General features: G+C 43.5%; 1 protein-coding gene across 1 annotated transcript in view; it reads left to right on the forward strand.

Annotated features, from left to right (window-relative positions):
• LOC132394217 (uncharacterized) overlaps positions 1-24,194 on the forward strand; it is a 65,318-nt gene extending 41,124 nt beyond the window's left edge. The window contains exon 2 of the mRNA XM_059970086.1: positions 23,270-24,194. Coding sequence (XP_059826069.1) covers positions 23,270-24,005 — 736 coding nt within the window. The 3' untranslated portion in view covers positions 24,006-24,194. The remainder of the gene's footprint in view (positions 1-23,269) is intronic.
• The last annotated feature ends 2,161 nt before the right edge of the window (positions 24,195-26,355 follow it).

The following is a 26,355-nucleotide window of genomic DNA, read 5'->3' on the forward strand; positions in this document are numbered from 1 at the left end:
GTGGTCCCAGGAGCCAGGACGATTGGATCTGTCAGGGTCTATGGTGATTTTAAGGTCACCATCAACTCAGTACTGAAAGTAGGTCAATATCCTCACGGGTGGAGGATATCTTTGCAAACGTTTCTGGAGGAAAACACTTCAGTGAAGTAGATGTAGCTGAGCCCTGCCTACAGATAGCAATGGAAGAAGAGTTCAAACTGTTTCTCACTATAAACACTCACAAAGGGCTTTGTAGCTATAGTAGGCTTACTTTTGTTGTAGCATCCACACCTGCACTCTGGCAGAAAGCTACGGACCAGGTGGTGCAAGGCTGCCCAGACACTCAGTGTTACCTGGATGACACATTTTTACCATTAAGGATAACAAGGAACATCTCCAAAATTTCAAGACTGTTAAAAAGATTAGAAGATTATGGGCTCAGATCACAATGCAACAAGTATGAATTCTTTAAACTAAGCATCACTTACTGAGCTCACACCATTGACACACATGAATTACACAAGTGTGCTGAGAAAATTCAAGCAGTGTTGGATGCCCCAAGGCCAAATGCATGCCACAGTCATGGTCCTTTTTAGAATTTATCAATTACTATAGCAGGTTCCTGCCAAACCTGATTTCTGTGCTCCACCCCTTGAACTCATTACAACAGATAGAGAAGAAATGGCCATGGACAGAGCAATGTGAGGTGGCTCTCCAAAAGGCAATGCAAATGGTGACGTCAGGCTCTGTACACACATTATGATCCACATCGTTCAATGAGGCTTGCTATGCACTCTTTGGGATACCAAAACGTCCAGAAGAGAGGTGTCAGAACTACTTCCTCCATTCCCAGAATCAACCCCTACAACCACCATGGAGGAGGCCCCAGAACCTGAAATTATTTCATAGCCACAGGACTCACCCTCCAAGCAGAGTGACCCCTCCCCCATGTCAGGCAAGATACTATCCCACAAGAATAAGAAGTCCTCCACAACGATTAAATCTTTAGGCCTGAAGTGGACGTTAAAGTTTACTATGCTGTGGATGTCTATATAGTAACTGTATAATATATATAAATGATGTATGTGTTGAGATGCATTCTATAGTGAATTAATGTTTATAGCTAAGCAGGAGTGTTGTGTATGTCATATTTCAGTAATATTTGAGTGATATTGTGAATACCTTATTTGACTATTCTTTGTAGTTTGCATAGTTTATTACAGGTTTTATGTGAAAGTTCATGAAAAGCATTTGTCATGACTCAACCATGTCATAAGTGCACGCCTCACTTAAAGCAAAAATGAAGTTAGATTCGTGTTCTCAGCTCCCCTGTTTTATTTCAATTAGTTTGTTTTGGAGTTACAAAACATTAGCAATGAACCCTTGTGTAAATTACGTGTACTACCTATAATCAAGGTGTTATTTTGGAAGAAAGGAAAAATTCATTGGTCATGATGTTTACAGAAATGGAAGATCAATGCAATTATTAAAATATAACAATAACAGCCTAAATATATGAACATTAGGAATTTGCAGCCTGTTATAAAATATGCAAACACTTAAAGTGAATATATGTCTTTACGGAGAGTGTGATGAACCCAGGAAGTCCAGTTGGAGATTTCAATGAACATCAAGATAGTAATGAGAAAAGTTTCAGCAACTAAAACACAATGAGTTAAAGAGCAACAGAAGGCTTATAATTTTTGGGACTATTCTGTTCAATGAAGCTGATATACTTATCAATAGGCCATAACAGACAGACAAACATCATTTTATTGTTATATGATTGAGCATCTTATTTAAACAACACTAACAGAATTATATAAACAATATGTACCATCTACCCTGGTAATCTACCCAATCACAGGGAAACAGCTCCAACAGACTTCTCTCACCCAGTTTAAATATGTCCCTTCTTCCCTCTACCTGATCTAATCCTGTACACTAACATGATCTCTGCCACAGTCACAAACCATGGAAATCCTGGAATGAATGCAACCATAAGTTGTAAATGACACAGAGAACACATTAAATGGAACTGAAGGTTAAGAGTTGGTGTCAAACTCAGGCAGAACACATAAAATTAAGATGACTTTTTTATAAAAGTAAGTCTATTTTTCTCAAAATTGGATTCTCTCCCTTCCTCGGAAGTGTCACATTGAATCTTTTTCCTGAACTTATTGCTCACACTTCTTCAAATGCGAGGGCATTTAATCATGAGAAAGAGTAGACTGGACAAAATTAGCAAAATCATTAGCTGCAGGGAAGCGAGTTCCTTTACTTGTTCTCACATGGACATTTCCCACTAGCTAGGAAGCAGTACTGGAAACCCTGACCTCTGGCTGGCTGTAGCTTCTCATGTTCTTCAGCTCCTGCTTTTCCCGTGGCCTGGTCTCTGTGATGTAACTGTCAGCTCTTGGGATTTTCCTTTTCCAGTGGCCTGGTCTCTGTGATGTAACTGTCAGCTCTCGGGATTTTCCTTTTCCAGTGGCCTGGTCTCTGTGATGTAACTGTCAGCTCTTGGGATTTTCCTTTTCCAGTGGCCTGGTCTCTGTGATATAACTGTCAGCTCTCGGGATTTTCCTTTTCCCGTGGCCTGGTCTCTGTGATATAACTGTCAGCTCTCGGGATTTTCCTTTTCCCGTGGCCTGGTCTCTGTGATATAACTGTCAGCTCTCGGGATTTTCCTTTTCCCGTGGCCTGGTCTCTGTGATGTAACTGTCAGCTCTCGGGATTTTCCTTTTCCCGTGGCCTGGTCTCTGTGATGTAACTGTCAGCTCTCGGGATTTTCCTTTTCCAGTGGCCTGGTCTCTGTGATGTAACTGTCAGCTCTCGGGATTTTCCTTTTCCAGTGGCCTGGTCTCTGTGATGTAACTGTCAGCTCTCGGGATTTTCCTTTTCCAGTGGCCTGGTCTCTGTGATATAATTGTCAGCTCTCGGGATTTTCCTTTTCCCGTGGCCTGGTCTCTGTGATGTAACTGTCAGCTCTCGGGATTTTCCTTTTCCAGTGGCCTGGTCTCTGTGATGTAACTGTCAGCTCTCGGGATTTTCCTTTTCCAGTGGCCTGGTCAATGGGATATAACTGTCAGCTCTCGGGATTTTCCTTTTCCCGTGGCCTGGTCTCTGTGATGTAACTGTCAGCTCTCGGGATTTTTGGTTGAACAAGGTTAGATGCTGATGATTTCTCCTGTTGAAAGGCCTCAGCAGTCAGAATCATGTGATGAGAAGGTGAGGGGAGGTGAGGTGGAGAAGAGAGAGGGGCACCAAAATTTATTGAAACACATTTCCAACTGTTAAGCATACATAATGGAATTGTGATGAGCTTGAAAAATGTAGCCTTGGCTTGTAAGAAGATACTTACAACAGTATATTTTCAGTCACTAAAGTAGGGGAATAGTGAGTAAGAATTTCAGAAATTATATTCTGAAGATATAATTCTTCTATGGACCTTTTGTTTCTCCTGGAAAAGGTGTCTTGCATTTCTGCTAGAAATTTCCCTGTTGTAGTTGACAAGAAGAGAGCAAAAATCACATTTCTGGAGAAACACAGTGGGCCAAGCAGCATCTGTGGAGCAAAGGGATAGTCAGCAGTTCGGTTTGAGTCCCTCCAGCAGGACGGAGTGAGTTTTTTCACTTCAGATCCCAGGATCTACAGTCTCTTGTGTGCTTCTTATGAAAAGGAGAAAGTTCCTGCGTAACTCTCACAATATCAGCAAAACTCATTTTGGCTGGTCTGGTTGGAGCAGTCAAATTTCTAAGAAAACTGTATGCCTTTAAACCCAATGCACTCAGCAAAACCGACACTTGCTGCTCATTGGCCATTTCATTTGCTTCAAAATACTGCTCAATTCACTCAGCGTACATAATCCAGTTATCTCTTGTGCAATCAAATATGTCAATCATCCAAATGTAGCCTGCATTCCCGCTCTTTTTTTATTTATGATTATTATCACCTGGTACTCACTGTTTATGAACCTGTGGACTTGTTCATCTCTTCCTTTTTTTAACTCAAAAATGTTCTGTCTCTCCCTTCAGAAGAGACACGTGCTGTGCTGCTCTCTTTTTTAACTCTAACATCTTGCTGTGCTGCAACAAGTAGGCAGTTGCTCGAGTTAATTTTAAAACTACCTCACCAGCATTGTTATGTTTTGTAATTCTAAAATATGAAAACTAATTGAAAGGGATTTGGGAATGTGATTCTAACTTGATTTTGACTTTAAGTGAGGTGTTTACTTATGACAGGGTGGCATTCTGCCATTCACGTACTTTCACATAAAACCTGTAACCAACTATGCAAACAACAAAGAGTGGTCAATCAAACAATACATCTGCAATAAACATGAGAGATTCTGCAGATGCTGGAAATCCAAAGCAACACACACAAAATGCTGGAGGAACTCAGCAAGTCAGGCAGCATCTATGGAAATGAGTAAAAATAGTCAACGATTCTGGCAGAGACCCTTCTTCAAGTCAAAAAGGAGGGGGAAGATGACAGAATAAAGAGGTGGGGAAGGGTGATGCAGTACAGCTAGAAAGTGATAGGTGGAGCTAGGTGGGTAGGAAAGATAAAGGGCTGAAGAGGAAGGAATCTGATAGGAGAGGAGAGTGGACCATAGGAAAAAGAGAAGGAGAAGGGCATCCAGAGGGAGCTGATAGGCAGGTGAGAAGAGGCAAGGGGCCAGAGAGGGGAATAGAAGAAGAGGGGAGGGGAAGGGATTTTTTTTTACTGGAAGGAGAAGGTATTCATTCCATCAGGTTGGGAGATACGCAGATGGAATACAAGGTGTAACACCCTGAGGGTGGCTCACCCTGGCAGAAGAGGAGGCCGTGACCGACACATTGGAATGGGAATGGGAATTAAAGTGTTCCACCACTGGAAAGTTCTGCTTTTGGCTTTTGGAGCAGAGGTGCTGGATGGAGTGATAGGTCTCACCAATATAGAGGACGCTGCATCAGGATCACTGAACACAATAGACAGCCCCAGCAGATCAGCAGGTGAAGTGTTGCCTCACCTGGAAGGACTGTTTGGGTCCTGAATGAAGGTGAGGGAGGAGGTGAATGGGCAGGTGTGGCACTTAGGCTGCTTGTAGGGATGTTCCAAGGGGAGCATTAGTCAGGAGGGATGAATGGTCAAGGGAATCATGGATGGAGTGATCCCTGCAAACTGTTGGGGGTAGAGGTAAAGATATGTTTGGTTGTAGAATCCCTTTGGAGATGGTGGAAGTTGCAGAGCATGTGTGTGACATGCAGAGGCTCTTGGGGGGGCAGGGTAGGAAAGGAGAGAAACATAAGAAATAGGAGCAGGAGTAGGCCATCCAGCCCATCAAGCCTGCCCCACCATTCAATAGGATCATGGCTGATCTGACCATGGACTCTTCTCCACCTACCCATGTCATAAAGGGACATGAGACTGGACCCAAATGCAGGACACAGGCACTGAAGTACTGGGGGCAGGACAGGACAAGCTAAAGGATAGGACAAGATGTAGAGACCATGGCATTCGTGGTGATCTTGGAGTTCAAGGTAGTCTCCAGGCCTGGCTGGGGTCTCAAGGCCTGGGATCTTGAGGCTTGGAATACCAGGAGGATAGCTCCCTGGGTGGGCTACCGAACTCCTGGGCAAGGCCCAGACCTCCCAGGCAGGATACAGGGCTCCTGGGCAGGTCACAGGGCACAACCCATCAGAGGCAAGAGCTAGGAAGGGGCAGAGCCCTCCACCAGGCAACAGCAATTCAGCCTGGCTTACCTGATGGAGGCAGGGGGTATGAAGGGAGCTCAGTCCAGGGTGACTTCAAGACTCATTGCAGCCAGAAGACTCAGGCAGGCTACAGAGCAGCCCAGTGCATAACTCATCATTAACAGTGATATTCCAAGACAGGACAACCCCCAACTATAGTCAATCCCTGAGCCCCTTATATTCACAGCCAACCGATAGACATCAGGTGCGCCTCTTTGAGCCCAACCGAGCTAAGATGATCCTCAGGTGTGACTTTTTGAGTTCAAGGCGAAATGAGGAGCGGTGGAAAGACCTGGAGTCCAGAGTCCGGGGACCGGATCAAGAACTGGAATGCGGGTTTAGGACCCGACCATAACAACCTGCCTTTTTCCCCATAACCATTAATTCCCCTACTATGCAAAAATCTATCCAACCCTATCTTAAATAGTATATTTACTGAGGTACCCTCCTCTGCTTCATTGAGCAGAGAATTCTGCTCTTTGGGAAAAGCAGTTTCTCCTCATCTCCATCCTAAATTTACTCCCCTGAATTTTGAGGCTATGTCCTCTAGTTCCAGTCTCACCTACTAGTGGAAACAATATTCCTGCCTCTATCTTATCGATCCCTTTCATAACTTTATATGTTTATATAAGATTTCCTCTCATTTTCTGAATTCCAGTGACTACAATCCCAGGTGACACAATCTCTCCTCATAGTCTAACCCCCTCCTCTCTGGAATCAACCACCTCCAAAGCCAGTATATCTTTCCCAAGTAAGGAGACCAAAACTGCACACAGTACTCCAGATACGGTCTTACTAGTGCTCTGTACAGTTGCAGCATAACCTCCCTGCTCTTAAATTCAATCCCTCTAGCGGTGAAGGCCAACATTCCACTTGCCTTCTTGATAGTCACTGCACCTGCAAACCATCTTTTGTGATTCATGCACAAGCACTCCCAGGTCCCTCTGCACAGCAGCATGATGCAATCTTTTATCATTTAAATAATAATCTGCTTTTCCATTTTTCTTCAAAAGCAGATGACCTCGCATTTACCAACATTGTACTCCATCTGCCAGACCCTTGGCCAGCCACTTAACCCATCTATATCTCTCTGTAAACTCTCCATATCCTCTGCACAATTTGCTTTCTCACTCAATTTAGTTTCATCAGCAAACCTAGATACACTACACTCGGTCCTCTCTTCCAGATCGTGTGTTGGCTGGACTTCCAGCATCTGCAGATTTTCTTGTTTAGTATTGTGTGTTTTAATATATCCATGAAATTTGCTGGCTATGGCAGAAGGAAACTATAGGTTATCCTCTTGATATGGCATTGGAGTCACATATCAGCCAGATGGTGTGCAAGCAGATTTCCTTCTTGATGGAACTGGCATTCTCCATTTTCCATTAATTCAGGTGTGGGAACGAGAGCCGCTGGAACTTTTGTCTATCTCAGCAGGTTGATTGTCAAACTTTTAGTGCAGCACCTTTAGCACAGGAGCATTCCCAGTGCCATACTGATGGGAGTGTGTCACTGTCAGAGTTTCTATTTCTTGATGAAATATTACAGCAAGACCCCGTCTGTCTTGTTGGAATTTATGCTCAGGGAAATCTCATTGCAGTCATAACAGCAATCGTCCTTCAATAAACAAAAAGATTAGAAGTTGGTACAGATGAAAGATCTTTGATCTGGAACATTAATGTCATTGCCTGCTGAGTGAGTCCAGCATTTTCCGCTTTCATCCCAAATCCCCAGCGGCTGTAGGTTCTTACCCTTCATTTCCTAAAAGTAGTTTGTCAAATCTTATTGTTTTCTGTGTAGGACTCTCTAGCTTGTCTGCCACATTTCATGCTCTGACTGTGCTGTAATTTCATTGGCTATGAAGCCGTCCAAGCCATGCTGTGAATGTGAAAAGCTACATGTAAATTAAACATTTTCTTATTAAGGCCGGTCTTGAATCTCTGTGATCAATTCTTACGAAGCTACGTGTTTCTTCCTCTTTTTGCTCTGCCATTCTAAGTCAGGTTGCTTCCTAGATTACCCTTATAAAACATTCCTCAGATTCACAACCCAATGTGCCAACAAGTTGCTATGTCTGATGTCAACAACACAAGAAAAACCAAGTTAAAAAAGCATGTGCTTCTTAAAATGTTTATTACTTTAATCTCTGATGAGCTAGTATTTATCACACAACCCCGGTTGTATAAAATATATTTCTGGAGAATGGTGGACATTGGGCAGGATTTCCTGTTTCTCGAGCCTGAGGCTTTGAGTACAAAATGTGGAATGTTATCAATAAGAGAATCAATGAAAGAAGAGAATGGATCCATTGAGATTACTGCTGATAGAAAGACAGTAATCAGTCTTGTCCCCTGCTTCAACCTAAAATGTTGACTGTTTCTCCTTCCATAGATGCTATCTGATCTGCTGTGTCTCCAGCATTTTCTGTTTTTGTTTTTTTTTCCAATATTAGCAAGTTACTAAAAACACAATGCTGGAAGAACTCTGCAGGTCAGGCAGCATCCGTGAGAAAAGAGTAGCCAACGTTTCGGGCCGAGACCCTTCATCAGGAATGGGGGGGAGGAGAGGGCCGAAGCCCAGTAATAGAGATAGGGGAGGGGAAGGGCTAGAGGCACCAGATGGAGAGCCAGAGGAAGGATAAAGGGGGGAGGGGATAAGCATGAAAGAACTGTAGAGGAAAAGGAGCAGAAAGTTGAAAAGGGAGAGAGGCAGAGAGGGACCTGGGATAGGGGAAGGGGGAGGGGGAGGGAATTACTGGAAATTGGAGAATTCAATGTTCATACCACCAGGCTGGAGGCTACCCAGACGGTATATGAGGTGTTGCTCCTCCAACCTGAGTTTGGCCTCATTGTGGCAGTAGAGGAGGCCATGTATGGACATATCTAGATGGGAATGAGAGGCAGAGTTGAAGTGGGTGGCAACCGGGAGATCCTGTCTATTGTGACGGATGGAGCAGAGGTGCTCGACGAAGCGGTCCCCCAATCTGTGTCGGGTCTTGCCGATGTAGAGGAGGCCACACCGGGAGCACCGGATGCAGTAGACAACTCCAGCAGACTCGCAGGTGAAGTGTTGCCTCACCTGGAAGGACTGTCTGGGGCCTGGAATGGTGGTAAGGGGGGAGGTGTGGGAACAGGTGTAGCATTTGCACTTGCAGGGATAAGTGCCAGGTGGGAGTTCTGTGGGGAAGTTATTAATTAGCAAGTTATTAATTTTGTTTCATAGGTGGCATGCTTTGAGATTTCCTTTAGGAAGTTTGGTCACTAACTCCTGTACTCTCTCTTCTCTATTACATCTGAAGCTAATGAAGTTGTGTTCAGATCTGTGGTTAGTTGCTGGTTAACGATGGGACACGGTGTGGGAAATGCTAAAATGCTTTGGCTTGATTTCAAGATTTTTGTACCAGCTGGTTCCTCTTAGATACAGGTGCATTAATGGGCATGCTTCTTGGAGTGCAACTTGAGTGAGAAGACAGTGAACGTGTGCTGAGCAGGACAAGCTGTCAGGAGGAGAAGGTATAGATAAAGTGTAGCAGCCCATATATATGCACAGGGGGGATTCTCCCATCCAAACCCAAACAGGAAACAGCTATTATTGAAGTTTGCCACCTGTTACCTGTGATGAGATCCTTTTTAAGCGCAGATGGAAATGGTAGCAACATCTTGAAATTTGCAATCCACCATTGTATAGTGGAGGTCATTGAAGCTCTCAGAGTTTCATTGTCACTTGGTAGAGAGTAAAATGTTTCGTTATATGTGCTTGCCATCAACTTTATTCACATCGCTTACAGTATAGATAATGCATGTCAAGATTAATTCAACAAACCAGATTCCTTTCTCTCAATATGTAGCTGCTTAGCACAGAAAACAAATAATACAGGACAATTCCCAGTATCCTGGGAACAGTCATGTTGTCTTTCTTCTGTGGTAGTCTGTTATGTCATTGTATTAGTGAAAGGGAGACCATAGTGATGAAGATATGGTTTGTGATTTCTAAGCACCACCAAACCACCTGTGATAAACATGCTGTCACAGAAAACATGATATCGCAGATCACTGATATTTAGAAAGAGTGTTTCTGCTGTCAGCACTGCCCTGGTGAAGGCTTCCTGGACTTGACAGACTGGGTGAGGTGGTTTACTGTCTTCTCTCCAACCACATTATCATGAGACGCAGTGCTTGCAATGATTATCCAACATGCAGTGTGGGAGCAAGACTGAGGAGTGGCAGGATGAGGAGGAGGAAATGAGTGAACATCTGAAAAGCTGGGAAATCAGTAACCCACTCAAACAGCATTTATAACAATTTACGAAATCCCAATTCCACACTCATTAGCTAACATTCTGTTATGTTTATCATCCCACAAATACAGAGGCAATATATCTTGTTAAAAATGGGCCAAAATGTACAAAATTGAAAAACACTGTGAAATTGCTACTTCAGTGAAAAGAAAAGAGAGGCATGAGAGAAAAAGAATAAGCTTCTTTCTCCATGTTCCCTCATATTGCATCAACTGTGCTGTGTCTGGCTGAGTGTCAGCCTCTTTTCGGTTGCATATCCCTGTGCCCATTGCTGCAGGAAGCTTTTGGGGAGGTTCCTGGATCAAAGTCCCCCGTGAATTACAACACACAGCTCATTGTACGCCTGGTGCCTGACATCTCCATGAAGTACTCAGACCTAACAGATCACTGGGGGACACTGAAGGGACGATCAGTGTCCAACATTCAGCTCAATAACCTGTGTGCAGAGATGTTGCTGGTAAAAGTTGTTAAGACCATCTGAGATCAAGTGAGCTGAATGACAGATTAGTCAATAAACCAATATATAATAGAGAAGTGTGACGCCATTACTGCTCAGTGTTCAACACCATCATTCCCTTAGTACTAATCAATAAGCTTTAAAACATGTGTCTCTGTATCTCCCTCTGCAACTGGATAATTGATTTCCTTATTGGGAGAGCACAGTCAGTGCAGATCACAAATAACATCTCCTTGCTGACAATCAAAACAGGTGCACCTAAAGGATGCATGCTAAGCACACAGCTCTACTCTCTCAACATTGATGGTTAGGAACAGCTCAAACACCATCTATAAATTCGCCAGTGACACCATTGTTGTTTGCAGAATCTTGAAGGCGATAAGGAGGTAAATAGGAGTAAGATACAGTAGATCGGCAGGTTGAGTGGAGTCACAACAGCAACCTTACACATAACATCAGAAAGACCAAAGAATTGATTGTGGACTTCAGGAAGGGGAATTTGGGAAAACACACACTAGTCTTCAATGAGGAGTCAGTGTTGGAAAATGTGAGCAACCTCAGATTCCTGAACGTTAACATCTCAGAGGATTGATCCTGAGCCCAACACTTCATGAAAAAGGCACACCAGCGGCTATACCTCATTAGGAGTTTGAGGAGAACTGGTACTTCAATGACTCGAGCAAATTTCTGCAGATGTACTGTGGAGGCATCACAGCCTAGAATGGAGACTTCAATGCAAAGGGGTGTAGACCAGCACAACCCACCCCACCATCCCGTCATCAAAGACATTTTCAGAAGATGGTGCCTAGAGAAGTGGCATCTGTCATTAAGAACCCTCACCATCTGGGACATACCCTCTTCTTACTACTACCATTTTGGAGGAGGTACAAGAGCCTGAAGGCACACTCCCAATATTTTAGAAAGAGCTTCTTCCCAGCACCCCTCCCCCCAGCTATCAGGTTTCTGAATGGTCCATGAACATGACCTTGCTCTTTTTGCCAGTGCTGCTCGGGGGTGGGGGGGGGGGGTTAAACTAGATGTGCAGGGGGCAGGGATCCAGAATACAAGAGAAGATGATATGATGAAGGATAAGGGACAGGTGGGGAATACATGTTTCCCAAATATTAATTGTGTAAAGGAGAAAGGTGAGACAGAACATGTGTTGGAAAAGTTACATGTACAGAGGGTTGGTCAGAAGGAGCATGGGGTTAAATGTGTAGAAGGTTTGGGTGATCTTGAGAAGGTCATCAAAATTCAAGATGCAATTAGCCCGATGGAAGTTCAAGGAGCTGGGTTAGGTACAATAGACAGTGTTTTAAGCAAAGAGAGGAGGAATGGGCTAAGAATTCTATACTTGAATGCGCGTAGTGTCAGAAATAAGACAGATGAGTTTGAAGCTCAGATGAAAATGGGGAACTACAATATTGTTGGGATAACGGAGACATGGCTGCAAGGGGATCAGGCCTGGGAACTGAGTGTACCAGGGTATACGTGCTATCGTAGAGACAGAAATATGGGAAGAGGGGGTGGGGTGGCCCTATTGGTGAGGAATGAGATTCAGTCCTTAGCAAGGGGTGACTTAGGAACAGGGGAAGTAGAGTCTGTGTGGATTGAGCTGAGGAACAGTAAGGGTAAAAAGACCCTAATGGGTGTTGTGTACAGGCCCCCAAACAGTAGCGTGGATATTGGGTACAAGTTGATTAGGGAGTTAACATTGGCATGTGCTAAAGGTAATGCAGTCTTTATGGGAGATTTCAACATGCAGGTGAACTGGGAGAATCAGGTAGGTGCTGGACCCCAGGATAGGGAGTTTGTGGAGTGTCTAAGGCAGAGGTCGGCAACCTGCGGCTCCGGAGCCACATGCGGCTCTTTCATCTCTGTGATGCGGCTCCTCGTGGTTTGTTAGCTTTTGAAATGTAATTCGAAATTTGAAGATTATGGTGATCTTGTACAATCTGAAAACTTTGTGGAGACCCCATTTCCTGGCACAGTGGAACCGGCTCACAATTAGCCACCGTTCCGGCTAAGGGAGATAGCCTACAGGGGTTTGTGAGTACGTGTCTTTTGGAGCATCCGCGCCCACGGGGACGGGTTGAGGGAGGCTTTAAAGCAAGGCTGTTTAGTTCGAATAAAGTTATCTTTGACTGCAATGTCGTTATTTTAGCGCTGCGTGTAGCACACCGCTACAACGTGTTTTTTATCGCTATTAATATACATCACCACTGCCAATGCCTGACACCCGCCAGTGCGCGCTTTCTTTTAATTCTTCGATCCAAGGTAGGCTAACTATGGAGTAACCTTCAACCCAACGTCTTTTTTTCGGAGTTCAAAATGTTTTTGTTGCATGCAGAAATGTAATTTCGTTTTCTCTGCAGGAGTTCATCAATTTCATAAATGCAACACATTATAGTTTGTTTATGCATAGCATAAAGGCAAAAAAAACCCGTTGTATGCAGTGTTATTTCATTTTGTGGCTCCCAGTGTTTTCTTTTCTGTGGGAAATGGGTCCATATTGGCTCTTTCAGTGGTAAACGTTGCCGACCCCTGGTCTAAGGGATGTATTTTTGGAACAGCTTGTGTTTGAGCCAACCAGGAACGAGGCTATTTTGGACTTGGTGATGTGTAATGAACAGGAATTGATAAGTGATCTTGAAGTAAAGGAGCCATTAGGAAGTAGTGATCATAACATGATAAGTTTTTATCTACAATTTGAGAGGGATAAGGGCAGATCAGAGGTGTCAGTGTTGCAATTAAATAAAGGAGACTACGGAGCCATGAGGGAAGAGCTGGCCAAAGTTAAATGGGCGGATGCCCGGGCAGGAAAGACAGTGGATCAGCAGTGGCAGATATTCTTGGGGATAATACAAAAGATGCAAAAGCAGTTCATTCCAATGAGAAGGAAGGATTCAAAGAGGGGGAAGGGACCACAGTGGTTGACAAAGGAAGTCAGAGATTGTATAGCATTAAAGAAAAAGAAGTATGACAGGGCTAAGATGAGTGAGAATACAGATGATTGGGAAAGTTTTAAGGGACAGCAGATCTTAACTAAAAAAGCAATACGGAGAGAAAAAATCAGGTATGAGCTCAGTCTAGCCAGGAATATAAAAGGGGATAGCAAAAGCTTTTTTAGCTATGTGAAGAGAAAGAAGATAGTTAAGAACAATGTTGGCCCCTTGAAGAATGAATTGGGAGAAATTGTTATGGGAAACAGGGAAATGGCAACAGAATTTAATGCGTACTTTAGATCTGTCTTCACCAGGGAAGACACAAGCAATCTCCCAGATGTATGGATGGGCCAGGGTCATAAGATATCAGAGGAATTGAAACAGATTGACATTAGGAAAGAAACTGTGATGAGTAGACTGATAGGACTGAAGTCTAATAAATCCCCGGGTCCAGATGGTCTGCATCCGAGGGTTCTAAAAGAGGTGGCTCAGGAAATTGCGGATGCATTGGTAATCATTTTCCAATGTTCCTTAGATTCAGGATCAGTTCCTGAAGATTGGAGAGTGGCTAATGTTATCCCACTTTTCAAGAAGGGAGGGAAGGAGAAAAAGGAGAACTATCGCCCTGTTAGCCTAACGTCAGTCGTGGGGAAGATGCTTGAGTCCATTATTAAGGACAAAATAGTGGCACATCTTGATGGCAGTAATAGGATTAGGCCGAGCCAGCATGGATTTACCAAGGGCAAATCATGCTTGACTAATTTGTTGGAGTTTTTTGAGGGTGTAACAAGGATGTTAGACGAGGGTAAGCCAGTGGATGTAGTGTACCTAGATTTTCAGAAGGCATTCGATAAGGTGCCACATAGGAGATTGGTGAGTAAAATCAGAGCTCATGGCATTGGGGGCAGGGTTTCAACATGGATAGAAAACTGGTTGGCAGATAGAAAGCAAAGGGTAGCAGTGAATGGCTGTTTCTCGGACTGGCTGGAGGTGACTAGTGGGGTACCACAGGGCTCTGTATTGGGACCACAGCTCTTTACGATTTATGTCAATGATTTAGATGAGGGCATTGAAAACTATATCAGCAAGTTTGCTGACGATACTAAACTGGGTGGCAGAGTGACATGCGAAGAGGACGTTAGGAGAATACAGGGAGACTTGGATAGGCTGGGTGAGTGGGCAGATACTTGGCAGATGTCATTCAATGTGAATAAATGTGAAGTTATCCACTTTGGAAGCAGGAACAAGAGGGCAGAGTATTGTCTGAACGGTGTCGAGTTAGGTAAGGGAGAAATGCAAAGTGACCTAGGAGTCCTAGTTCATCAGTCAATGAAGGTGAATGAGCAAGTGCAACAGGCAGTGAAGAGGGCAAATGGAATGTTGGCCTTTATTACAAGGGGAATTAAGTACAAGAGCAAGGATGTCTTTTTGCATTTTTACAGGGCCCTGGTGAGACCGCACCTGGAATATTGTGTACAGTTTTGGTCTCCAGGTTTAAGGAAGGACATTCTGGCAATTGAGGAAGTGCAGCGTAGATTCACTAGGTTGATTCCTGGGATGGCAGGGCTGTCTTACGTGGAGAGATTGGAGAGATTGGGCTTGTACACACTGGAATTGAGGAGATTGAGAGGGGATCTGATTGAAACGTTTAAGATAATTAAGGGATTTGATAGGATTGAGGCAGGAAATATGTTCCAGATGTTGGGAGAGTCCAGTACCAGAGGGCATGGATTGAGAATAAAAGGTCAGTTATTTAAAACAGAGTTGAGGAAAAACTTTTTCTCCCAGAGAGTTGTGGAGGTGTGGAATGCACTGCCTTGGGAGACGGTGGAGGCCAATTCTCTGGATGCTTTCAAGAAGGAGCTAGATAGATATCTGATGGATAGGGGAATCAAGGGATATGGGGACAAGGCAGGGACTGGGTATTGATAGTGAATTATCAGCCATGATCTCAGAATAGCGGAGCAGACTCGAGGGGCCGAATGGTCTACTTCTGCACCTATTGTCTATTGTCTTTTTATTTTACGTTATTCATTTTCTTATTTACTTATTGTTTAGAACTTGATGTACTTTTTATTTTGTGTTGTACTACTGCCACAGAATAACACATTTCATGATGTATCTCGGTGATAATAAACCTGATTTTGATTCTGGATCATTCTATGCCTAAACTGAGTAGGACGTTAGCCTGTAAAACAACAGTGACCACTATTCAGAAAGTAATGCTCAGGGATGGCATTGAGAACATTACAGACAAATCCCATCTTCACCAGAGGCTTTGACCTGCGTAAAATAATTGCTGTTTCAGATACAATGCGATTCATTATGAGGCAGAGTGCTTCTCTTAAACTACAAGACTTTGAAAACCGTCCAGTTGTTTTGTTCAGAGTTTTGTCAGCTATCTCTTTTTCCGCAAACAATCAATCCACACCCATGATTGCTGTCACCTACCAATTTAAAACTTCCTGTCACAAAACCTGTGGCTTTGTGGCACTGTTCCACTAAGAAACAATTCATGTTATCACTATAATCAGTAGAAAGGGAAGGACGCTATCCATAATTGTACACATTTTGTTTTAAAGCATGGCTTCATACAAAAGATTATACATCATCTGTGGAATAAAACTGATATGTCATTGTTTCAAAAATATTACCTAGGTGACTAACGTAAAGGGCAATTACATCTAAAGCTTAGCAATGTTGCGAAAGCTTTTTAAGATTTTTGGTCCAGCCGTAAAACATATTTTCACTTGAATACTTGAAACTACACTGGAGTCTTGAGCACTCCCAGATTCCTCACCACTTTGCACGGTATCCTTGTGTGGAAACATATCCCCTTCACTCATCGTCACTATGGGAAGGCATAGTGTACTGTGCCCTTCATTTGGTCTCAAGAAGTGAGTTTAAAAATATAAGAAAAAAGGTGGGAAATGTGTGTGTGCACAGTGAGATGAAGCAGTGGAGGTGAGGGGGGAAATGGTGGTGATAGTAGCAAGCTAACTGAACCTTTTTAACTTGATGCTCCGACCTCTGAGTGTATTCAGACGGAGACCAAGTTTAGGACAATGGAAGGGTGAACAAACATGTGAATATACTGAAAATGTAGAAGATGATCCCCAATAATGAATGGCAGACTATATATTGTTGTTCCAATTTCTTTAGTTACTCATTTACCTTATGTAGATATGTGGTTTGCCCTTACATTATGTACTGACGTTATTTCCGAGTGTGCACATTTACCCCAGCCTCACTTACCATAGGCAAGCTTTGTAAGAGCATAACTTAAGTTATTAGATGACTTCATTTCACAGCAGGCTAATGATACAGTGTGTGACCAGTTGTATTTAATTCAATCTATGTGAATAGGAATCAAAATGGAGAACAGATCATGGTAATCTTCAATAGGAGGTCATCTTAATTGACCTAACAAACCAGTTGAATTTCTAACCCTCTTTGGTTTAATGAAGTCTCTCACAACTCGGTGTCTAAAGAAAAACTGACTGACCTTACTGTTTCCAGCAGTTGCCTCTCAGCTTCAGGAAGCTCATTTCAATTCCAACCTTGGGCATCGCTGGCTTATTTTTCCAGTGGCACTGCGAGTTACTCAGGGTATTCAGCAAATTGCTCCCACTGTTATAAAATGGCAAAAGAGTCAAAAGGAGTTGATATGAGCACATGAAAAAGAATTTTTTACAGGGACACAAGGAAAGGGAAAAATGCAAAGCAATGCTATGGCTATTTTGGCATTACGATGGACTTTTTTGTTCTAATTGTGTTCTTTCTTGTGTAATGCCCTGATTCCCATCTTTACTGTCATGCTGTAGGTATTTCGTTTAGCAGCTCTGTTCTGCTTTCAGCCTGTTTGGGTTACTGTTGAAGATAAGGGATGATGTGGAATGTGTGCCATCCAGTTAGCGGGAGGTTTTCTTGGTGAGGGCCGTTGAGGTTGGGCTTGAGGCTTTGGTTCACAAGGAGATGGAGAGAGAAGACATTGGGGAGAACCGGTTGTAGCATACAATCCGGTGGGAGACCCGTTTGTTCGAGATGGATAGTAAGTGACGTTCGTAAGGTGGTGTGGGCGTTCACACAGGCCAAGGGCCCAGTGCGTGAGTGACAGAGAAGTTCAAGATGAGCTCCAACTTGTGCACATTTGATGATTTAATTAGAATGGGCCCTTTTTGTTATTCTTTGCTAACCCTTCAGTTAAGATTCATAAGTATATTTCCTTTAATCATGCAGTGTACTGTCTGTTATTTCATGGCATTAATTTGTAACGGAGTAGCAAATTACACAGCACCCACACAAACTGGGGTTTGGGGTGGGACGAGTCATCTCAACCTCACGAGCTTGGCTGGACTTGACAGTGTCTTCCCTAGACTTGTGCAGCTAAGGAAACCAGGACATTTCACTTTAAAAACTTATGTTTAACTCATATTTCTCTTATGAACGTTGTGTATCTAATGCTATGTGCCTGTGCTGCTGTTGTAGGTACGGTTGTCATGCATATATGTACTTGTGCAGATGACAATAAACTTGACTTTGACTGGTACTGATGGGTTGTCCCTGGAAACCAGCACAGACGCAATAGGCTGAAAAGACTCTTTGAGTGTGATTATAAGGTAAGAAAAGATATTTTTTAATGCAGTAAAAACAGGGACTTCACATTGGCCCCAGTCCCAACCTCCACTGTCATCTTTGTGGAGTTTGCATGTTCTCCCTGTCACCACATGATTACTTCTGGGTACCAGCTTTCTCCCTTAACTCAAAATTATGCAAGTTGGTAGATTAGTTGCTGAATATAGATTCCCACAGCATGTAGATAAGTAGAATCTAGGGGAACTTGGTGGGAAAGAGGGTAGAATAAAGTGGGTTAGGGTAGGATTGATGCCAATGAGTATTTGATGGTTGGATCAGACCGTTTTTACACTGCTTCTCTAGGACTTCATCACACCTTATTGAAACAGTTGGTCAGGCCATTGAATTGATTCTTCAGAAAGTAATTTCAAATTTTTATTTAGGTGCCTTTTAAAATGTACAAAAATACACTTCAAAGGATCAAGGTTTTTAAAGAAATTCTTTCTCTTTTCCTCTTTTTCTCTTTTTAAGGAAAATCAGTTAATAATAGCTTAGTAGCTCAAGCGCAATTAGCGAAGCAGATCCTATTTTGGGGGGTGGGGGTGGGATTCCCCTTTTACAGTGGGCAGTCTGATATGTAGTGTTCACCCTACCCTTCATATGCTGTACATCTTGCCCGACTTTCACTACACTGGTTGGGTTGGGTCTCAATAAATTTGTTAAAATGATCTTCACTATACTTAGCAATGTCTTCCTCAGAAAGACCCAGAAGCCTAACAATGGAATCTTAAAAGGATAATCAGTCATTACTGTATCTGCTGGGCAGTGACTAAAGCAACATAATGAAGATGAATAACAACAACAGGATGTATGCCAAATTACATTGGACTTACTGACTGCAAGCTGTATTCCTTTTGCAATGGTTAACCTATTTTTCATCGTACATTTATTCTTAGTAATAGAATCATTCAATACCTCACATGAAACCATATTCAATGATCAGCATGAAGTAATATTCAAATTTCACTTATTTGCCATGTGCCAAGTGCCTTTTGATCTAGTTGAGTGTCTATGTTGATCACACATAAATATTTATTTACAGTATACAGTTATTTGAGACACATCGGGACCAGTACATTTTGGCCCAATTAAGCTGAAGTTTCACGGAAGTAGTTAAAAAGGTATAAAAAAGACAAACTAATGTTTAACTGAGCAACAAACTATGTATTTAAATAATATACAGAATATAGTAGACCACTACCGAAACTACTACAGTACTATAAAATGGTGTATTATTCTATTTATCTTCTTATGCTCCTACTAGTTATTGCCAGAGGAATTAATTCATTGTATGCTGATGTGTTCTTTTGATAGACTGTAAATGAACACAATCCTCCCCAACCTGGATCAACACATTGACATCATGTGGAGGCTTGCGATGCCAACTCAGGGCCGCCCGTTTGGAATGGCTGTGGACGAGATGCCAGACCAAGATCAATGCAACCCCGGGCCACACTTCAGTTAGAACAGCAGACAACAACAATGAACAAAATCAGCATAGACACCTAGAGCAGATAATGGACTGCCTTCAAGCAGTGTTTCATTGATTGCATTCTCCAGATCATCACTCTAATTGATACATTCAAGAAGATTGTCAATACCGTCAAGCCCTTTGAAGCAAAATTGTTTCATATTCACTCATGGCCTTTTCCGGCAGCTCCTGGATGCTTGAAACCACTCTGAGCAAAAAGGTTCCGAATTGTCTTACTGTTTATTACTCCCCAACTATCAGTGAGAAAAATCACGGCTTGTTGAGCACAAACATGCAAGAGGCACAATTTGAAAACGGTTTGCTCCAACCATGGAGAAATGTCTAATAGCCACACGATGAGCACATGACTGGCTCTAGTTAGAAAATGTTTAACAACAATCTCCTCCCCCAATTAAGCAGCATATTGTCACACATAATCAAAGAAAATCCTGGCTATTTCCTTGATTTCTTTTTGTCCCAAGTAAGTGGTTGCTCTGATTGACAAAAAGCCCAATTAACAGAAATCCAATATATTAACAATTAGGCATACATCTGGTATTTTACAGCTGAAGTGACCTAAAAATCTTCTTCAAAGCACAAATCAACAATAAATGGACGTGTTAAAAGAAAATTAATCAGCGGAGGACACACAGAAAGAACTATGACACACCCACATGAGCTCCAACATCTCCAGATGAGCCTGCAATTTCAGTCATCTGAGGCGGACATTCAGGAAATCTTCAAGAAGGTGAATCCACAAAAGACATCAGGTCCTCACCCCGCACTAAACATCTGTGCGGTCTGACCGCCCGGAGTGTTTACAGACAGAGACCCTCACCCCACACTAAACATCTGTGCGGTCTGACCGCCCGGAGTGTTTACAGACAGAGTCCCTCACCTCGCACTAAACATCTGTGCGGTCTGACCGCCCGGAGTGTTTACAGACAGAGTCCCTCACCTCGCACTAAACATCTGTGCGGTCTGACCACCCGGAGTGTTTACAGAGTCCCTCACCCCGCACTAAACATCTGTGCGGTCTGACCGCCCGGAGTGTTTACAGACAGAGTCCCTCACCCCGCACTAAACATCTGTGCGGTCTGACCGCCCGGAGTGTTTACAGACAGAGTCCCTCACCTCGCACTAAACATCTGTGCGGTCTGACCGCCCGGAGTGTTTACAGACAGAGTCCCTCACCTCGCACTAAACATCTGTGCGGTCTGACCGCCCGGAGTGTTTACAGACAGAGTCCCTCACCTCGCACTAAACTTCTGTGCGGTCTGACCGCCCGGAGTGTTTACAGACAGAGTCCCTCACCCCGCACTAAACATCTGTGCGGTCTGACCGCCCGGAGTGTTTACAGACAGAGTCCCTCACCCCGCACTAAACATCTGTGCGGTCTGACCGCCCGGAGTGTTTACAGTCAGAGACCCTCACCCCGCACTAGACATCTGTGCGGTCTGACCGCCCGGAGTGTTTACAGACAGAGACCCTCACCCCCCACTAAACATCTGTGCGGTCTGACCGCCCGGAGTGTTTACAGACAGAGTCCCTCACCCCGCACTAAACATCTGTGCGGTCTGACCGCCCGGAGTGTTTACAGACAGAGTCCCTCACCCCGCACTAAACATCTGTGCGGTCTGACCGCCCGGAGTGTTTACGGACAGGGACCCTCACCCCGCACTAAACATCTGTGCGGTCTGACCGCCCGGAGTGTTTACGGACAGGGACCCTCACCCCGCACTGAACATCCGTGCGGTCTGACCGCCCGTAGTGTTTACAGAGTCCCTCACCCCGCACTAAACATCTGTGCGGTCTGACCGCCCGGAGTGTTTACAGAGTCCCTCACCCCGCACTAAACATCTGTGCGGTCTGACCGCCCGGAGTGTTTACAGTCAGAGTCCCTCACCCCGCACTAAACATCTGTGCGGTCTGACCGCCCGGAGTGTTTACAGACAGAGACCCTCACCCCGCACTAAACATCCGTGCGGTCTGACCGCCCGGAGTGTTTACAGTCAGAGTCCCTCACCCCGCACTAAACATCTGTGCGGTCTGACCGCCCGGAGTGTTTACAAACATTTATCCTCACAATTCTACGGTATGAAGTTCCCACCTGCTGCAGTAAGGCATCAATTGTACCACTGCCGAAGCAGACCCTACTGACCTGCTGTGTGAGTACCGTCTGGTGGCACTTACCTCAACCATAATGAAGTGCTTTGCGAGCTTGGTTATGGGTCAAATCAGCTGCTGCTTTGAATCCATTATAATTTGCCTACCACTGTAGCAGGTCAGCAGCAGGTTTGATCTTCCTGAATCTTCATTCTGCTCTGAACCACCTGGACAACAGCAACTCATACAGGAGCTTGCTGAGCATTGACTGCAGCTCAGTGTTCAACACAATTATCCCATCCAACATCATCATCATCATCAACACTTCCCTCTTCAACTGGATACTTGACTTCCTTATCAGCAGATCTCAGCCAGTGAGGATTGGTAACAACACCTCCTCCTCACTGACCATCGATCCAGGTGCACCTCAAGGCTGCATGTTTCCCCACCTGCTCTACACTCTGTGGCTAAGCACAACTTCAATGTCATCTTCAGATTTGCCAATGATACTCCTGTTACTGGATGAATCACAGGTGGTGATGAATCAGCTTACTGGAATGAGATTGGTTGGGAGGTGCTGTGAAAATTAACCTTGTTCAATGGCAGCAAAACTTAGAGAGGAGATAGGAGATTTAGAAGATTTTGAAGTTTGTATCTGTACATTGAAACATACAGTTAAACGAGTTGTTTGCGTTGTCAGATCAGTGAGGAGTGTGCTTATCAGTCCACAAGTGCTGCCACACTTCTGATGCTGAGATGGTATACCCAAAGCTCACTAACCATAACTGTACATCTTTAGCAAGTGGGAGGAGATTGAAGCACCCAGAGGAGAAGCTCACACAGCTACGGGGAGAACATACAACTTCCATACAGGCAGCAGTGGAAGTAGTACCCCAAACAGTGATTGCTGGAGCTGTAATAACATTACACTAACCTCTACACTCCCTTGTTGACTTCAGGAAGGGGAAGGAGAGCAATCATGCACCCGTCTTCATTCAGAGAAAATCAGCACCTTTAAATTCCTTGGCATATCTGATGACCTCTCCTGGGCCCAGCACACAGACACAATCATAAGAGTGTAAGGACACTGGCATAATAAACGTTTCATTTGTAACCAATTTATACAAATCGTATAAGTATCCTGACTGGTTGTATCATTGACTGTTCGAATGGACAGGAATGGGAGAAGCAGAAGAGAGTAGCAGACTCAGTCACCATTAGTAGTATCCACTATCTGACAAAAAGGCACTATCTATCAAAGATCCACACCAAATGGCAAAATCCAAATCATCAATCATTATCCATCAGCAACAATTGCCGCCATCCAGGCCATGCTCTCTTCATGAATGAGATACAAGAGCCTTAGGGCCCATACCACTAGGTTCAGGAACAGTTATTACTCTTCAACCATCAGGCTCTTGTACCAACATGGACATCTTCATTCACCTCAACTTTGAGCACATCCTATGGACTCATTTTCAAGGCCTTTACAACTCATGTTCTCAGTATTATTTGTTTATTATTATTATGTTTAATATTATTAGTATTGTTTTATTTTTGTATTTACACAGTTGGTCTTCTTTTGCACGTTGGTTGCTGTCAAACTTTTTTGTAGTTTTTTGTTGATTCTTTCGTACCTTTCAGGAACAGAGGCAGCATCTCCAACACCATCACACTGAGCAAGGGGGCTCCCCAGGGCTGTGTGCTCAGTCCACTGCTGTTCACTCTGCTGACCCACGACTGTGCTGCAACACACAGCTCAAACCACATCATCAAGTTCACCGATGACACGACCGTGGTGGGTCTCATCAGCAAGAACGATGAGTCAGCTTACAGAGAGGAGGTGCAGCGGCTAACGGACTGGTGCAGAGCCAACAACCTGTCTCTGAATGTGAACAAAACAAAAGAGATGATTGTTAACTTCAGGAAGGCACGGAGCGACCACTCCCCACTGAACATTGACGGCTCCTCGGTAAAGGTCATTAAGAGCACCAAATTTCTTGGTGGCCGAGAACACCAGCTCCATAGCAAAGAAAGCCAGCAGCGTCTCTACTTTCTGCGAAGGCTGAGGAAAGTCCATCTCCCACCCCCCATCCTCATCACATTCTACAGGGGTTGTATTGAGAGCATCCTGAGCAACTGCATCACTGCCTGGTTCAGAAATTGCACCATCTCGGATCACAAGACCCTGAAGCGGATAGTGAGGTCAGCTGAGGAGATCATTGGGGTCTCTCTTTCCACCATTACGGACATTTTCACTACACGCTGCATCCGCAAAGCAAACAGCATTATGAAGGACCCCACGCACCCCTCTTACAAACTCTTCTCCCTCCTCCCTTCTGGGAAAAGGCATTCTGGCTCTCACGACCAGACTATGTAACAGTTTCTTCCCCCAAGCTATCAGATTCCTCAATACCCAGAGCCTGGACTGACACCTTACTGCCCTACTGTCTTGTTTATTATTTATTGTAATGCCTGCACTGTTTTTGTGCATTTATGCAGTCCTGGCTAGGTCTGTAGTCTAGTGTAGTTCTTTTTCTGTGTTGTTTTTTACGTAGTTCAGTCTAGTTTTTGTACTGTATCATGTAACACCATGGTCCTGAGAAAACGTCTCATTTTCTACAATGCACTGTACCAGCAGTTATGGTTGAAATGACAATAAAAGTGATTTGATTTGACTTTATGTTTTATTGTGAATGCCCACAAGAAAATGAATCTCAGTATAGTATTTGGAGACATATACAAACTTTGATAATAAATTTACTTTGACCTTTGATCTACAGTTTGGCAACACTATGACCACTTTGCACTAAAATGGGCATTTATTTTCTGTTGGAATTGGATTTTATTGTCAAATTTGTGGATAGTTTATGTTTAATTTAGGCTCTTCTCGTGAATGCTGCTTATTTGATTCTCTGTGCCTCTGATGCTGCTGCAGCTTTTATATTGAACCTATGCATACGACTAACTTGATTCTGACTTTTGAAGGATATTGGGTAAGGATATTCCAAATGCAAGACTAAGATAGGTATGTTGTCAGTTTAAAAAAAGGGAGCAGAAGAAGTCAGGCTTGGAGGACTGGAGAATCCTGAGTGGAGTTACTGTAAGTTTATATACGGTTAGGAAGGGAGGAGGTCTAAGACCATGAATGGATTTATTTATGGAAGAGAACAAGGAGCCCATAGGAGGTCAACAAAAAGGACTGACAACATCATAGCTACAACATGTTATAGCTCTCTTAATGCTTGGAATCCTAATTGGCTTTTTGTAAGGGCAATCCATTTTTTTCCATTCCCTGAATCCTATCCATATTATCTAGGATCAACCCCAATTGCTCTTGGAAGCAAACTGCCCAACATTAAAGAAAATGAATTCAATAGGTGCCTTTGAGCTGTAAGCTAGGGTACTAGATCTAATTGGAGGTGATGCTCCTGATCACTGGCTAGTGCTAATGTGGGAAAAACATCAAATAGCCAAAGCTTGTTGAGCCAGGCATAACTTCAATATAGTGATCAAGACAAAAAGTTGAAAACGGCCCATGGCATTCTTCACACCATATATTGGGGATTCATTTATCTGTCAATGTGATAGAAACATATTGCTGTTCCATTCATCCATGTCAGGGTGGCATATGACTCAATGGATATCATGAAAGTGGTGCTGGCCTCAGCCATTTGTTCTCCTTGTCCTTCTCGGTGATAAAGGCCATGAGTATGGAAGTGAGGCCGAAAAAGATTCAGAATGTAGTTCTAGAGCATCTTGTAAACGGGCCAAACTACAGATGAGTGTGGGGAGTATTGTTGCCTCATGGTAGGTTGCTCACTTATAATATACAGCTAATCACAAGGACTCCTTGAACCATGGCATCAAAGTTCACAACCTCCACAGCCAAGGACACGGACAGCACTTCCACTGAAGCTGAAAGTAGTTGATACTTCAAACTAACAACAGTACTTTATTAAAGAAAAGCTTATAGTATGAAGACAGTATTCTTTCTGCTGCTGTTTAACCGTTCAAAATGATAATATATTTTAAGAAAACAGGCAGTAAAACCATATAAAGATTTGTAATTATAGATTACAGGTTACATGTATAAGAGAGTGAAGCATGCCTGTTTCATATGTTAACATGACTTGCAGTAAATTAAGATCTAGACTATAAGAAAATAGTTAAACGCACGGGGCATAGAATTAACTGTGAACAGCCTCCTCAGTCACAAAGGGCACTTCAGCTTGATTTGATCTTGTTCACATTTGCAGCACTGAATAGGGAACTGGATGTTGAATGTAGATTATAGATGTCACAGTGAGATTTTATTTGTCGGGATGTCCATTTCATTACTTGCAATATCTCGGGAAGTACTTGAAACATCATTGAGATAGCATTATTACCTCTGGACTAAATTCGTGCTTTCCTGACTTGTCCTGACTTGTCACAAATCTAAAGGAATAACCATTGAATACAGATACATAAATAGACTTCAAATGCTTCCATTTTATCATCAGAGAACGTATACAGTATACAACCTGAAATTCTTACTCTTCGCAGACATCCACCAAACATAATGGAACCCCAAAAGAATGAAAGATAGAAAAATGTTAGAACTCCAAAGCCCTTCTTCCCCCTCCCCCACACAAACAGCAACAAAGCTCCCCCCCCACCCATCTTAGCAGAAAGTGTCAGCACCCACCACCCACCAACAGCAAAGCCCCCAAAGAGAGACCAGGATC

This window comes from Hypanus sabinus, chromosome 5 (assembly GCF_030144855.1).
Source record: "Hypanus sabinus isolate sHypSab1 chromosome 5, sHypSab1.hap1, whole genome shotgun sequence".
Lineage (NCBI taxonomy): Eukaryota > Metazoa > Chordata > Chondrichthyes > Myliobatiformes > Dasyatidae > Hypanus > Hypanus sabinus.